The following is a 15,608-nucleotide window of genomic DNA, read 5'->3' on the forward strand; positions in this document are numbered from 1 at the left end:
AATTTTATATGGTCACAACATGCCTTACCTTCTGATTTCTTTTATTATTTCAAAGTTTAGAGGCTATCATATCTTCAAAGATGCATCAAATCTTTTGACTTTCTTCTTGTATTTATTTTGCTAAGAAATGTGATTTAGTTTTCTACCAAGGTTCCTCATTGCACAGACGATGGAAGAGGACCAACCAAGTATCTACTGATAGCTAAAGATTGTGCTATGTACACTGACATGGGTCCTTTTTGTTTAATTCTCACAAAAACATGTTTGAAGTGATAGCATTTCATTTTACTAATAAGAAAATTGAAATTGAGAGGTATCAAGTATACTTATTCAAGGGACAGCTACGACAGGGTGGCACCCCAATTCAAGTTAAATTTCAAAGAAAGCCTCCTGACTTTTCCACTTACCACATTCACCCTTTTCCCACTGCCCAGTTCCTTATGCCTCTATCACATAATATATTTTAATATGTCCTGGTGTTGATTTGTGAGAATCACATTCTTTTCTACTGATCTGTGTTTGAATTGTAGACATTTTTCATTATTAGAACAAAATCTTGGGGGGAGGGAGAAAAAAAAAAAGAACAAAATCTCTCTTGGTTGATGTGTTTAGGATGGGTAATGTTAACAAAGATAACGGAAGGAATTAAAAACTGTATAGGCCGGGTGCGATGGCTCACGTCTATAATCCTAGCACTCTGGGAGGCTGAGGTGGGTGGATTGTTTGAGCTCAGGAGTTCGAGACCAGCCTGAGCAAGAGTGTGACCCCGTCTCTACTAAAAATAGAAAGAAACTGTATGGACAACTAAAAATATATAGAAAAAATAAGCCAGGCATGGTGTGCATGCCTATAATCCCAGCTATTCGGGAGGCTGAGGCAGGAGGATCACTTGAGCCCAGGAGTTTGAGGTTGCTGTGAGTGAGGTTGACGCCATGGCACTCTAGCCAGGGCAACAGAGTGAGACTGTGTCTCAAAATAAATAAATAAATAAATAAAAATAAAAACTGTATATACTTCAAAGCAGTTATTTATTTATTTTTCAAGAGAACTAGTGTCTTGGCTCTGTCTCTTGTCCAGGCTGGACTGCAGTGGCACGAGCATATAACTCACCGCAGTCTCCAACTCTTAGGCTCAAGTGATCCTCCCTCTTAAGCCTCACAAGTAACTGGGACTACAGGCGCTAACCACTAAGCCTGGCTAATTGGTAAATTTTGTGTAGCAATGGGGTCTCCCTATCTTACCTAAGCTGGTCTCAAGGAATCCTGCCACCTCAGCCTCCCAAAATGCTGGGATTGTAGATGTGAGCCACTGCACCCAGCCTTAACTTTCTTCTCCTGAAAAGAATCAATTCTTGAAATTTTTCATCAAAACAATCAGTTTTATTCTGGTAGGTTTTTTTTACTTCATTCTGCTATCCTCAAAAATCTTGGGTTGAGGCTGGGCGTGGTGGCTCACGCCTGTAATCCTAGCACTCCGGGAGGCCAAAGTGGGTGGATCATTTAAGCTCAGGAGTTCCAGACCAGCCTGAGCAAGATTACAAGACCCATCTCTACTAAAAAAAATAGAAATTAGCTGGACAACTAAAAATATATAGAAAAATTAGCCGGGCATGGTGGCGCATGTCTGTAGTCTCAGCTACTTGGAAGGCCGAGGCAGGAGGATTGCTTGAGACCACAAGCTTGAGGTTGCTGTGAGCTGATGCCCCGGCACTCTAGCCGGGGCAACAGAGTGTCTGACACTCTGTCTCAAAAAGAAAAAAATATCTTGGGTTGAATACTGCAGTAAAACCAAAATTATAAAAGAAGGTTTAAGCTGATCAGGTAAACTTATAGATGATTTAATGTGCCATGAACTGCAATTATCAATAAAGTCATATACACAGTTACACAAAGTCATAAGACTATTGCTGTGTATGATAGTTACTTTAAGAAAACTAGATTATATATTTCAATTTCTAGAAAAATTGGCACTGTGTTAGAGATCATCAAAACCAAATGTAATTATCTTATATGGAATTAAGTATATTGATCAGGAAATGCTGATTTCCTTCATCATCCATGACTAGTGAGTCATTAAGCACTGTTTTACATTCCTGTTACTGTGGAAAGGTAAATTTCTACAACTTTTCCTCATGTATCAACCTACTTAAGACCAAACATATCATTGGATCCATAATAAATGAGGTTATAAATTTGACATTTTATACTTTCCTGTAGATAATGCAACAGTAATTTATTAATACTGTGTCTTGATATTTCATTGGCAAGTGGTCAAATATTTCTGGTGCTCTGTTAACATGTATTAATAATCACGAGTGTTAGCATTATTGATATGCAATAAGCAAACAGAATGATTATTAAGCATCCACCATAGAAAAGGCATTACGTGAAGTGCCATGGGTTAAAAAGATGAGTAAGACTTGGTCCCTGAGCCAAAGAAGCTTAAACTCATAATGAAATAAAGTAAGGCACAAGGAAACATGTTAAGGAAGAAAATCCTAAAGGCTATGAAAAATGAAGACAATTCATGGGCAAAGTGACTTTTAAGTGGGACTTTTGAGAGAGTACTTTTCAAATGGCTGAGGAACTAGAGGGGAAACAATGTTTGAAAATGTCATGAATTAGGATCTGTATCCATGAAAGTACAAGGCATACAGCAGATGAAACTATAATTTGCCCTGACGTTGGAGAAGAGGGTAGAGCTGGCACTAGAGCTACAAAGAAAAATGCTCCTCAAAGTTTGCTGCTTAGAAGAGACAGACCCAGCAGATGATTTTTTTAAAAGCATAAAAATGTGGTAAGTGGAGAGGTATGCACACGGTGACATGAGACACACCCAGGGGCCTAGGGAACATTCCTTAGGGAATGCACAGGAGAAGGAAGTTATGAGAAGCCACTGTTAAGTATGGATGGGCACTTCTACTTAAACACAGCAGTTCAGAGAAGGTGAAAGCCTGCTCTATTTTCAGGACAGTGGAATGAATGTACATGAAAGATCTAATTAATAATCCTAATATACCATCATACATAACTGAGGGGAACATCAGTACTCATTACTGTCTGTATACCTTCTGGGCAATCATGTTGCAGATCTCAGGCAAGAAGTCCTCACTGAGGAGCTTATAGAGCTGCCGTTCTCGAAGGGAGGTCCTCTCTCGAAAACTCTCAGTGACCTGTCTCCATTCTTCTTCTGTTTGGCATAGGAGCCACCAAGTGCCTTGGCCTGGCCCTTGGGACCCTAGGAAAGAAAGGGATAGATTCACTATAATAGATCTCACTAGGTAGGACCTTTTTCCTATTTATTCTCAATTTTATTTCTACCCTGGGTCATAACTAAAACAAAGGAGTCAGAAAAAAAGACCTATTATGGAATACCTAAAGATAATACAAATATAACTACTGTGACTTTAATTAGATTTTAATATCCTAGAAATGCTTAAAGGTATGTACTTTTCTACAAAAATGGCTTTTTTGAGTTTTAGCCTTTGCAGAGTCCACCTTCTCTCACTTACACTGTGATACTGTCAGCCTCCATTTCCCTCCCAAATTTATGCTATCTGTATTACAGAATTAAAAATCTAGGTACGGGCAAGTAGAATCGCCTAAGCCCAGGAGTTTGAGGTTGCTGTAAGCTAGGCTGACGCCACGGCACTCACTCTAGCCTGGGCAACAAAGCGAGACTCTGTCTTAAAACAAAACAAAACAAAACAAATCTAGGTAGGAAACCAGTATTTGGCACTGACCAGAAAAACCATAATGCCCCAACATTGAAAAGGTAGCTCTTTGAGAAGCTGGTCATTCATTCAAATGTTTATGTGTCTATTACATTGTGCCTAGTTATCAGAGCAGTAGTAAGAAGAACTAGTCCTGATCTTAAATTGTCTGTCAGATGAATGGATGAAAACAGGGTAAGGTTTGAGGAAGAGAGAACTGAGGAAGGGTAGTGAGGCTAGTTTGAAGGCTACAGTCACCATCCTAATATAAATGAATTCTGTTTATTCCATCCACTCTAAACTTCAGCAAATAACATTACCATTTCTTGCCTGTGGCTCAGATGCCAAGGAGTTTTCTTCCTGCTTTTCACTGAAACACAGGAAAAGGTGGCACCAATTAAAACAAAGACATGTCCAAAATTGTTCTATGCTTCCCCTAGAAGGTAGACCCAGTTAACCTAATACAGACAGAGAGAATGTCAAGGGGGTGAGGTAAGCAGAGGGAACAATTATAAATAAATGAACACTAAGAGGTAGGCAGGCTGGTGTAGATGGTTAAGTACTGACATAGCTACCCAATGTCATGGCAACAACGTGTAAGAAAATATTAACTTAAAAATTTTTTGGGGGGGTGAAATCAAACAGATGAGTTAAATGTTAATAGTTAAATGCCAAGAAAAACTTTCAGGATTACAATGCCCTCCTCCTCGACTCAGGGCCACACTACACACAGGTATATTTAACTTAACCTTACATAAAGTAGAGGATATGAATCAGAGCCACCTCCTGTGCACATGTGCCACTTAAAATGTGACCTTGGGAAAATTATTTAAGTTTCCCTAAAATGGGGCCATTATTAGTGCCTAACCTCATAGGAATGCTGGAAATTAAATTATAAAATGCAAAAAGGAACAACTCAATAGCATTAAGTATCATTTTCATTTGTATCCCTGAAACAGAAACTCTCTGGATATTTTGTTGCCAAATTTCTAAGTGGTAGTACGTTAAATGCAACTTTCTGTGACAATAAAAATGTCCTATGTTGGTGCTGTCCAATATAGTAGCCACAAGCCACATGTGGCTACTGAGAACCTGAAACATGTCTAGTGTGAATGAAGAACTGAATTTTAAATTTTATTTAACAATACTGAAACACTGCTGGAGCTAGACAGCTATAAAGGAATAAAGTCACCAGTAGAGGGTAGCACAAGACCTGTATGCTTAAAATGATTCTGTATTCCCAACACTAAGGTACTTTAATCATTGATACTTATAAGAAAATGGAGATAAATGTAAAACAACTTTCTGAATAAAGGAGGATGTGCAGAATGCTAGCAAAATACAGATACAGATGCTGTGTATACAGAACACATGTAATTATAGGTCATTTCTCACAGATGCTGCTAAGCTGGCAATAGCCAGCTGTGATCTGAAGTCAAATTTCTGGAAAGTTAAGTGGAATGCTGATCAAGTTAAGAAACCAAAAAAACCCCAAACTGTGTATGATCTATAATCATAATCTTATTTCCTAGAAATATTTCCTAGTGCTAAGAAGCAACACAATGTAATCTGGCCTAATTCAAACATTTAGATTAAGTAGTTTAGATTAAGCTGTTTGTTCTGTGTTATTAGGATTATTAAGAATACAGCCTTACTTCAAATAGGTTTATATTGATAGATCTGTTCCCAAAGTATCAAAATTCATATGGTGGAATTTCCTAAAAAATGATATAAGAAAATTTCCCAAATGTAAAGAATCTTTTTCTTTGTTAAAATATAAAATAGTAGGCCGGGCGCTGTGGCTCACGCCTGTAATCCTAGCTCTTGGGAGGCCGAGGCGGGCGGATTGCTCAAGGTCAGGAGTTCAAAACCAGCCTGAGCAAGAGCGAGACCCCGTCTCTACTATAAACAGAAAGAAATTAATTGGCCAACTGATATATATATATATAAAATTAGCTGGGCATAGTGGCACATGCCTGTAGTCCCAGCTACTCGGGAGGCTGAGGCAGGAGGATCACTCGAGCCCAGGAGTTTGAGGTTGCTGTGAGCTAGGCTGACGCCACGGCACTCACTCTAGCCTGGACAACAAAGTGAGACTCTGTCTCAAAAAAAAAAAAAAATATATATATATATATATAAAATAGTAAAACAGAAGAATAAAAAAAAGTTTAAGATTTTACCTTCTGTTTATTGTAAGAAAATTTGATTAAACTCAAAATAAAGCATGTTTGGGCATGTTAACTATTAAATTCTCCTTAACGGGAAAGAATTCCTAAACTCAGATATGATACATCATTCTTTTAAAATGCTGATTATTATTCAACACTTAACTAGAGAAGTAACTTGCTCCTCTTCCCACGCTGTGAAAAAAGTGTGGTATAAAAAATTTTATGAGTTAACATATTGAACACATTACATTGTCATGTGCACTGTCAGTGTGCATTGTCTTATTCAATATAATCCTCATTAAATGCATAACCACAGTCTAATAAAAGAACACGATTAGAGAGTGTAGGTAACTTGCTAGAGATGATGCAGCCAGGGCTTTCTGTTTCTTAGTGCACACTTGCTAATTTCATGAGGACTCGGATTCGGGTTTCCAAACCATAACTCTCTTGCGCTTCCCGTGACACAGCAAAAATTAAGGATTAATGAACATTGAAAATTAAGGTCCCTTCCAGCATGCACCTTCTATGACAAGAGAGTAACAAGATTTTCTTACCTCAATATAATTTCCTCCTGTAGTTTCTTCCGTTTGGGGGGTCTTCCTCTTCTTTTTCCTGTTTTTCCAGGAATGCTTGAGACATTTTTCTGTCCTTCACTTTCCCTAAGAAATAGTATTACTAAATAGAAATGTTCTGGCATAAGACTGACATGTTACCCATGATTTAAAATTAGTAATCATAGTATTTCTGGCCATGATGTTATAAAAAATGATTAAATACAGCAGTAAAAGTGAAAGGGCAGAGTAACTTCCAGTTCTTCATTATTAAAATGTGGAACTGAGGAAAGCTGAGATTTTGCAGTATTGAAACATGCTTGGGATCTAACACCTTCCTAATAGTGAGCACTGCTCCTAGCAATAAGAAAGCCTACATAAGTGGTTAGCATCCTTCTGGGATGCTATGGAAATGAGTGCTCATTCTCTCTTAGAAAGCACTTAGTAAAAGCTTATGTTTTCAGGCACCATTTAAGGTTCTCCTCCTGGCTCTTAAACTGATGGATCCTAAGGTTCCTCAAGTAGATAAGCAATCATATTAAAGAAAGGAGCTCTCAAGGATTGACTACAAAAGATGAAAGCCACTACAGTGAAATGATTGTACCACTAAAAAGAAAGCTGCTGTATAAACTGGACTGTGGAAAGGGTACTGGCACTCCTCAGGAACCTCCAATGAACCTCAGATAAAAAAGACAGTATCAGGTCGGGCGCGGTGGCTCACGCCTGTAATCCTAGCACTGTGGGAGGCCGAGGTGGGCGGATTGTTCGAGGTCAGGAGTTCGAAACCAGCCTGAGCAAGAGCGAGACCCCATCTCTACTATAAATAGAAAGAAATTAATTGGCCAACTAATATATATAGAAAAAAAAATTAGCCGGGCATGGTGGTGCATGCTTATAGTCCCAGCTATTTGGGAGGCTGAAGCAGTAGGATTGCTTGAGCCCGGGAGTTTGAGGTTGCTGTGAGCTAGGCTGACACCACGGCACTCTAGCCTGGGCAACAAAGCAAGACTCTGTCTCAAAAAAAAAAAAAAAAGACAGTATCTTTGGCCGGGCGCTGTGGCTCACGCCTGTAATCCTAGCTCTTGGGAGGCCGAGGCGGGCGGATTGCTCAAGGTCAGGAGTTCAAAACCAGCCTGAGCAAGAGCGAGACCCTGTCTCTACTATAAATAGAAAGAAATTAATTGGCCAACTGATATATATATATAAAAAATTAGCCGGGCATGGTGGCGCATGCCTGTAGTCCCAGCTACCCGGGAGGCTGAGGCAGAAGGATCACTCGAGCCCAGGAGTTTGAGGTTGCTGTGAGCTAGGACGCCACGGCACTCACTCTAGCCTGGGCAACAAAGCGAGACTCTGTCTCAAAAAAAAAAAAAAAAAAAAAAAAAAAAGACAGTATCTTTCACCACTCTGATAGCAGAAGATTAATCCTTTTTATTTTTACATGAAATAACTCCTTACCACCTCTTTGCAAGGCATGTCAATACAGCTAATTGCTCCACCAGGCAAAAAAAAAAATTGTGCTGTAGTATTTAATTAATAACATTTTAATATAGTAGTTACCATATCCCTGACATTAAAGAAGATACCTGCTCAAAGAGAGTTCTCCATTGGATTTTCCTCGTACCGGGTCCTCTTTGTACATTCGTGTTCCATAGAAATACCAATAGAGTGCTCCAGAATTGTCTTCACCCAGTGGTTCCACACGGAGACTGTCTGCATCCAGACCCTAGGTAGAACAGGAAAAAGGGATTTGGGGAAATGGGGAACAAAATACAACAGGAGAAAACTAGAATGAAGATTCAAAATTTACACTCAGACATGCCTCATATTTTAAAATGCCCACGTCTTATGTAATTTTCAATCGAGGCATATGAAACAGATAGAATGGGAAGGTGGTACACCTTCTTTTAATAATAAGACACAAAAATATCTCAAATGCTCCTACCCCCACCATTGCTCCCTTTTCATCAATTAAAAAAATCCAAAAGGAATAGTGATGAACATTTTATCTATTTGGTCTAGAGTTTTTATTTTATGTGTGTACACATAAAAGGAAAGACAACTGCAACAGAGTAGAATCAGATATTGGGAAAGCTTTATCCCACATGAACTCGATTGTAGCTCTACTATAACCTGAGCAATTCCAACAATTCCAGCTGAGATGCAGCAGTATAGCTCCCAATTCACCCCAGGGTCTGACCTTTATTGGCCTTCCCAATGCTATGAAGTCCTTGAATCCTCAGCAAAGGCTGTGCTAAATTACACAATGATTTTTATAACGTGTCCATGCAGGGAGCTGAACTGAGAAGTCATCAGCACATTTAATCATTTACCACTGAACAGAATTAGAAAGTGACCTCCCTGTGAGTGAAACCAATAACCCACACCCTACCTCTGAGATGCACTTCTAAAACAGTTAACAACAACAGGATAAGGGGGAAGGAGAGATAGCTACATCTTCCTTCCTTCCTTCTCCATACATAATATATACAGAGTATGAATTTCACTAGCACACATGGTTTCAAGTCCTTGCAGTTTTTAATAAATATTTCAGTTATGTTCAAATAAAAATTCAGTGGCTAATTTGGTTGCAGTTTTGGCTGATGACAGGAGAATAAATTGGTGTACTTCTGGTTGTTCCCACTGCAGATGGGACTCAGTGCATGGAAAGGAAGACAAAACCAAACTAGAAATTAAACCAAAATAACATACTTCCATATAGATGTATGTCTCCATTTCCTTGGCTACATAGTGGTCATGGTTTTCTATATAGTGTCATGGTCAATGAAGAGTCCCAAGACTCTAGTACCACAAGCTGAACTCTGGCTTCTCTTAATATCTTTGGATTTTACATTCTGACTACATTTCTGATTCCTGGCTTTTTATTGCTCTAGAGAAAGGGCTTGGCAGTTAAAGCACCTTGAGAAGATCAAAGACATCATCTGCATCGAGCCGATAATCACAGAGCCGGTGCAAGATCTCCACACGAGTACGAAGAGGCAGGTCTTGGAAAGTGGATTCTCTCAGAGGGTTCGGTTTCCCTTCTTCAAGCTCCCAACGGTAGTTGATGATGTCCTCTAGGTAGCTGTGGAATGTCTGAGGCCTAACCAGATTGCCCCAAACACAAAAACACATTAATGTGACATAGAGGGCTGGGCGTGGTGGCTCACGCCTGTAATCTTAGCACTATGGGGAGGCGGGCGGATTGCTCGAGGTCAGGAGTTCGAAACCAGCTTGAGCAAAAGAGCGAGACCCCATCTCTACTATAAACAGAAAGAAATTAATTGGCCAACTAATATATATAGAAAAAATTAGCTGGGCATGGTGGCGCGTGCCTGTAGTCCCAGCTACTTGGGAGGCTGAGGCAGGAGGATTGCTTGAGCCCAAGAGTGTGAGGTTGCTGTGAGCTGGACTGACGCCACGGCACTCACTCTAGCCTGGGCAACAAATCGAGACTCTGTCTCAAAAAAAAAAAAAAAAAAAAAAAAAAAAAAAAATGACATAGAGAATTGCTGGGAAAAGGAGACAAAGAACTGATGGTTTGACTGCTGAAAAATGTTAACAGAAAGCAGAAATGAAAAACAGTAATAGAGTAACAGGAAGCCTCCTCACTGAAGCTTCATATATTAGACTACCTACTCGCATATTGCCAAATCTCAAAAAAGATAAATGCATTAAAAGGGATTTTCACAGAATAGGCTGTTTTACTTTAAAGCCCAAACAGCATATTCTAGTGAAATGGATAAAAGTTTTAATAACCAAGATTATGAAGCTTAGGCAACAGCCTCACCCTCTGCTCATCTTATGCAGTTCAGATGGATATGCAGTACAAAATTGGGTTCATGATCCAGAAAAAAGAAAAAGAAACTCAGTCTGCCTAGCTTAATTTATTTACATTTTTAGGTTAAGATACAAAGGTAAAAAACTTCTCCAGAATATAAACAGATACTCTGGTATGCAAATATATATATATAAATAGAGAGAGACAGACAGACAGACAGAAAGATTAATTGGTTCTTGTTCTGTTGCCCGAGGTAGAGTACATTCATTCATTCATTCTTTTTTTGGAGACAGGTTCTTGCTCTGTTGCCTGAGCTAGAGTACACTGGTGTACTCACTGCAACCCTCAAACTCCTGGGTTGGGCAGGGGGAGAAAGAGAGAGAGAGGTTCATGCTCTGTTGCCCAGGGTACAGTACAGTGGCATCATCATAGCTCACTAGAACCTCAAACTCCTGGGCTCAAGTGTTCCTCCTGCTATAGTCTCCCAAGTAGCTGGGACTACAGGCCCACACCATCACACTAGGCTAAATTTTTTATTTCTATAGAGATGGAGTCTCGCCATGTTGCCCAGGCTAGTCTCGAATTCCTGGTCTCAAACCATCCTCCTGCCTTAGCCTCCCAAAGTGGTAGGATTATAGGTGCTTGTGAGCCACCAAGCCTGGCTATAATTTCATATTCTTTCATCGTATGTATAAACTTTAGGGCATGTTACCAAATACTGTATTCTAAATTTTGAAAATAATTATTGTATAGAAAACATTTAAGACAGCTCAATGGCAACTTAAAATTTTTTCTTGGCTAGAGTTTGGCAATTCTACGAAGGCATTAAAAAAAAGTTGTTTGTTTTTTAAAAGAGACAAGGTCTCACTATGTCCTGAGCTGTGTTCAAACTCCTGGGCTCAAGCAATCCTCCTGCCTCAGCCTCCTAAGAATTTGGGACTGCAGTGTGTAGCACCATGCCCAGCTGTAACTGTATTCTGAGTAGTATCTAAATGTGCTGTGCATATAAAATGCTGTTTCTTAGATGGTTATTCTACATCTCAACTGTTGAAGTGTCTAGATATAATTTAACTCATGCTTAATGTGAATTTTTTTCTTTACTAATAAAGAAGTCTAAAGAAGTTGTCAATATCATTTAAAATTAAGGCACGTACCATGTTGACTTATAATCTATGGTAGTTATATTTATATTTGTAAAAAGAGTCAAAGGAAATATTCATGGAGAAATTGAGGAGACTCCGTTAAATAAGAAATTAAACATTTTGCTTTTTCAAAGAGAGGAGAAACTTCTTTCCTCTACTATTACTATCTCACTGGGGAAAACGTGAATATGTTAGTTTATCAAAACCCAGCATGATGGTTCTTAATATCCAGGCTTCACAAATTTGATTGCAGCATTCACATTCAAAGCATATGCACTGGCCTATTAATACCTGCTTGAACCTTAAACGGTTTGGGCTGGCTCCTCTCCATTGCCTGCGAAGCTGGTGCTGCCCTTTCAGGAGTGAGGAGCTAGGCAAATACTTCAAAAAGGTGGCAAAAAGCAGACAGTATGGCTATGGTGAATTTGAAAATAAAAAGGGGTGATTTCTTTAAAATTGTTTCTAAGGAGCCAGGAGTGTGAAGAAGATAATCTCCCCTCGGTAATGAATCTCTTTATCCACCACATGCTTTTGAGAATTTCTCATACACACCAAGTTCTACAAACAATAAGGCCTATTTTTTTTCTGCAGTAAAACAAAAATAATAAATGTGGCGTGGAGACCATTTCCCTAGAATGGCAGCTCCACTGGAGGACGCTACAGAAGGCAGGCTGGGAGCCCTTTCTTATTCCAATGTACAAGAACACAGGCACACCAGCCGGACAAACACTGTATGTGTATAAACAGTGCTGCTCTTTGTGTCTGTATCTGTCTGAAAGCCCCTGCTTGTCTCAAAGAATTGCATGTTTCAGATTCCTTCTGAACAGCCCCACTACCCTACTCAGTTTCAATTACATCACTCTTGCTAAAAGTTTTCTTAAGGCATCTCCATGCCACCTTAACCAAAAGACACTTGGGAGCTTATAATTCAACACAATTCAGTTTCCTTCTGAATTGTGAAATGTAGATAAGACTTCTGTCATAAATCTACATCTCTTTCTTTTTTAATTTTGGGCTGAGTGTGTTGGCTTACACCTATAATCCTGGCACTTTGGGAGGGCAAGGGGGAGGATCAGGTGAACACAGGAGGTCAGGACTACAGTGAGCTATGACTGAACTGCTGCACTCCTATCTTTCTCTCTCTCTCTCTTTTTTTTTTTTTAGACAATAGTCTCACTCTGGTGCCCTGAATAGAGTGCCGTGATGTCAGCCTAGCTCACAGCAACCTCAAACTCCTGGGCTCAAAGCAATCCTACTGCCTCAGCCTCCCAAGTAGCTGGGACTACAGGCACCATGTCCGGCTAATTTTTCTATTTTTAGTAGAGAAATCCTGACCTCAAATGATCCTCCCACCTTGGCCTCCCAGAGTGCTAGGATTATAGGTGTGAACCACCACGCCCCACCTACATCTCTTTCTTTTAAACATCAGAATATAAAGGGAGAAAAACAATTTGAGGACAAAAATACTAGCCAAGGGTAATTTGACATGAAAGGGCTTCAGGAAGCTACATATCAGGTTTTAATCTTCTATAGTACATAAAACTCTTCAAGAATCTGATTAAGACCATATACTCTCTCCCCAAGAAAAATGAACACATAGACAATTTTGCATGTACTTTCAGATTTTGCTATTTAAAGGAAGAAAAGTGTAGTCACATTGTGCTTCTAAAAACTGATGTATACTTATATTTCTAAATTTTCAGAGTTTAGATTATCTGGAACATTCACTGATTTACTCGTCCATTCATCTCAGCACAATTCCCTCCCAATGACCTAAATACTTTCTATCTTTCTGAAATGATTCTGAATTATAATGAAACATTTCATTTAAATATGGGAAACTACAAGTTCTGAGCACAACAATGTCTATATTCCATCTTCTTGTCTAGGAAAAGTTCCAAATACTCTTAAATGACCCATTTTCTCATTCATTTTCCATCCTACAAAACAGCAGGAAAGACCACTAACTATTATTTAGCATCCTATAAGGGAAAATGTAGACCAGCTCTTAATTATCTCTCATTTTAATAATAGATTGAGATAGAGAATGAAAATAAGATCAAGTCAGCCACCTTTCCAAAGGCCCAACGTTAGCCAATTCTTAGAGCCCTAGCAGAGAATTTCCCAGCTTGCTCCAGACAGAACAGGCTTCTAATGATGAGACTAATGTTTGTCCCGGACAGAGCAAGGATGGTATGACCTGAGTAAAGTACTTCAACAAAGGCCTCAGTTGGTTTGAACTGGCAGACCTTGGGACTATGAAGGACAACAAATTTCTAATATCTGCAACCCGTTTTGGAAGATCACAGATAAAAAGAAGGCTCTTGAGTTCTTTTGAAGCCTCAAAGAGGCATGTGAGGGACATGCAAGGGCATCCGCAGTCTCCTTGCAGGACAGCAATGAAGGCGTGGAATCATGCTTAACAGAATGCTTAGCAGAATGGAGACCAAAGGAAAAACAAACTTACATCTTCCCATTTGTAACAACTATTTGTGAAACAAAAGAAATACACATACACACAGTTAAGCCAGATTTAACACAAGCACCGGACTGATAAAAAGATTTTGGTTCCAGTAAAACAGCAAATGAAAAGGTTCTATAATGATATTTGATAAAGCATTTCTTCTTTTTTTTTTTAGTTATTTTATTTTATTTTAGCGTATTATGGGGGTACAAGAGTTAAGGTTACGTATATTGCCCATGCCCCCTTCCCCCTCGAGTCAGAGCCTCAAGCGTGACCATCCCCCAAATGTTATACATCTCACTCATTGTGTTTGTATATACCCATCCCCTCAGCCCCCCTCCCACCTGCCCAATACCCGATACATGTTATTCCTATATGTCCACTAAGTTGTCGATCCGTTAATACCAATTTGCTGGTAAGTACATGTGGTAAAGCACTTATTCTTAAAGATTACAAAAAGAGGCCGGGCGCTGTGGCTCACGCCTGTAATCCTAGCTCTTGGGAGGCCGAGGCGGGCGGATTGCTCAAGGTCAGGAGTTCAAAACCAGCCTGAGCAAGAGCGAGACCCCGTCTCTACTATAAATAGAAAGAAATTAATTGGCCAACTGATATATATATAAAAAAATTAGCCGGGCATGGTGGCGCATGCCTGTAGTCCCAGCTACTCGGGAGGCTGAGGCAGAAGGATCACTCAAGCCCAGGAGTTTGAGGTTGCTGTGAGCTAGGCTGATGCCACGGCACTCACTCTAGCCTGGACAACAAAGTGAGACTCTGTCTCAAAAAAAAAAAAAAAAAAAAAAAAAAAAAAAAAAAAAAAAAAAAAAGATTACAAAAAGATCCAAGCCAAAATAATTAACAATTCTTCTCTAGAGTTTTATAATAGCTCCCATATCCAACATACCTAAAACCAACATGATAGCCAAGATAAGTTAAAAAATCATGGCTATTTCAAATTAAAGGAAAATATGCTCAAGTCAAAATATCTATGAGCAGAGGAACATGTATATAATATAGATTTTATGTGTGTTTTTATGACTGTTTATGTTGGCTAATCAAGAAAAGAATAAAAATCAACATGCAGTAACATTAAAAATGATAAAAGATTTTTTTTTTTTGAGGTACAGTCTTACTCTGTTGCCCAGGCTGGAGTGCTGTCATGTCAGCCTAGCTCACAGCAACCTCAAACTCCTGGGCTCAAGCGATCCTCCTGCTTCAGCCTCCTCAGTAGCTGGGACTATAGGGACCTACCACCAAACCTGGCTAATTTTTTCTATTTAGTAGAGACAGGATCTCACTCTTGCTCAGGCTGGTCTTGAACTCCTGAGCTCAACTTGTCCCTCTGCCTCAGCCTCCCAGAGTGCTAGGATTACAGGTGTGAGCCACCGTGCCAAGCTGATAAAGGACTCTTTTAAGGGAGCTAGATGGGACCCTACATACAATCTGTGTGAAGTGGGAAATCTGAAGTGTCAGGTATAAAGTGTGAAGAGGTATGAAAAGAATTCTGAATAGCTCTGGATAATTTAAAGATACATATATTGTTAGCCCTACAACTACTAAAATACTCAAGAGTAAGAAGCCAGCAGCAGAAATAAAGTGATACACTTAAGAAATTTCAATTAGGCTGAAAGAAAACATTAAAGGGCCAACAAAGGAACAAAAAGCAGAAGGAAGCAAAGGGAAAGTTACTCAACATTAGGAATATGGGAAATGAAAATCAACACCACAGTGAAATGCCACTTCATGATCATTATGATGACAGATGTCAAAAAGACAGATAATACCAAGTGTTG

The 15,608-nt window shown here is 39.3% G+C and overlaps 1 protein-coding gene across 2 annotated transcripts in view; it reads right to left on the reverse strand.

Annotated features, from left to right (window-relative positions):
* CECR2 (CECR2 histone acetyl-lysine reader) overlaps positions 1 to 15,608 on the reverse strand; it is a 178,176-nt gene that overhangs the window by 52,070 nt on the left and 110,498 nt on the right. For both annotated transcript variants that reach the window (XM_012747732.2, XM_076007790.1), the window contains exons 3-7: positions 9,351 to 9,534; positions 8,018 to 8,157; positions 6,435 to 6,539; positions 4,033 to 4,082; positions 3,068 to 3,237 (exon numbers count right to left, since the gene is read on the reverse strand). In XM_012747732.2, the coding sequence (XP_012603186.2) occupies positions 3,068 to 3,237; positions 4,033 to 4,082; positions 6,435 to 6,539; positions 8,018 to 8,157; positions 9,351 to 9,534 (649 nt within the window). The remainder of the gene's footprint in view (positions 1 to 3,067; positions 3,238 to 4,032; positions 4,083 to 6,434; positions 6,540 to 8,017; positions 8,158 to 9,350; positions 9,535 to 15,608) is intronic.

Source organism: Microcebus murinus, chromosome 10, assembly GCF_040939455.1.
Source record: "Microcebus murinus isolate Inina chromosome 10, M.murinus_Inina_mat1.0, whole genome shotgun sequence".
In the NCBI taxonomy this organism is placed as follows: domain Eukaryota; kingdom Metazoa; phylum Chordata; class Mammalia; order Primates; family Cheirogaleidae; genus Microcebus; species Microcebus murinus.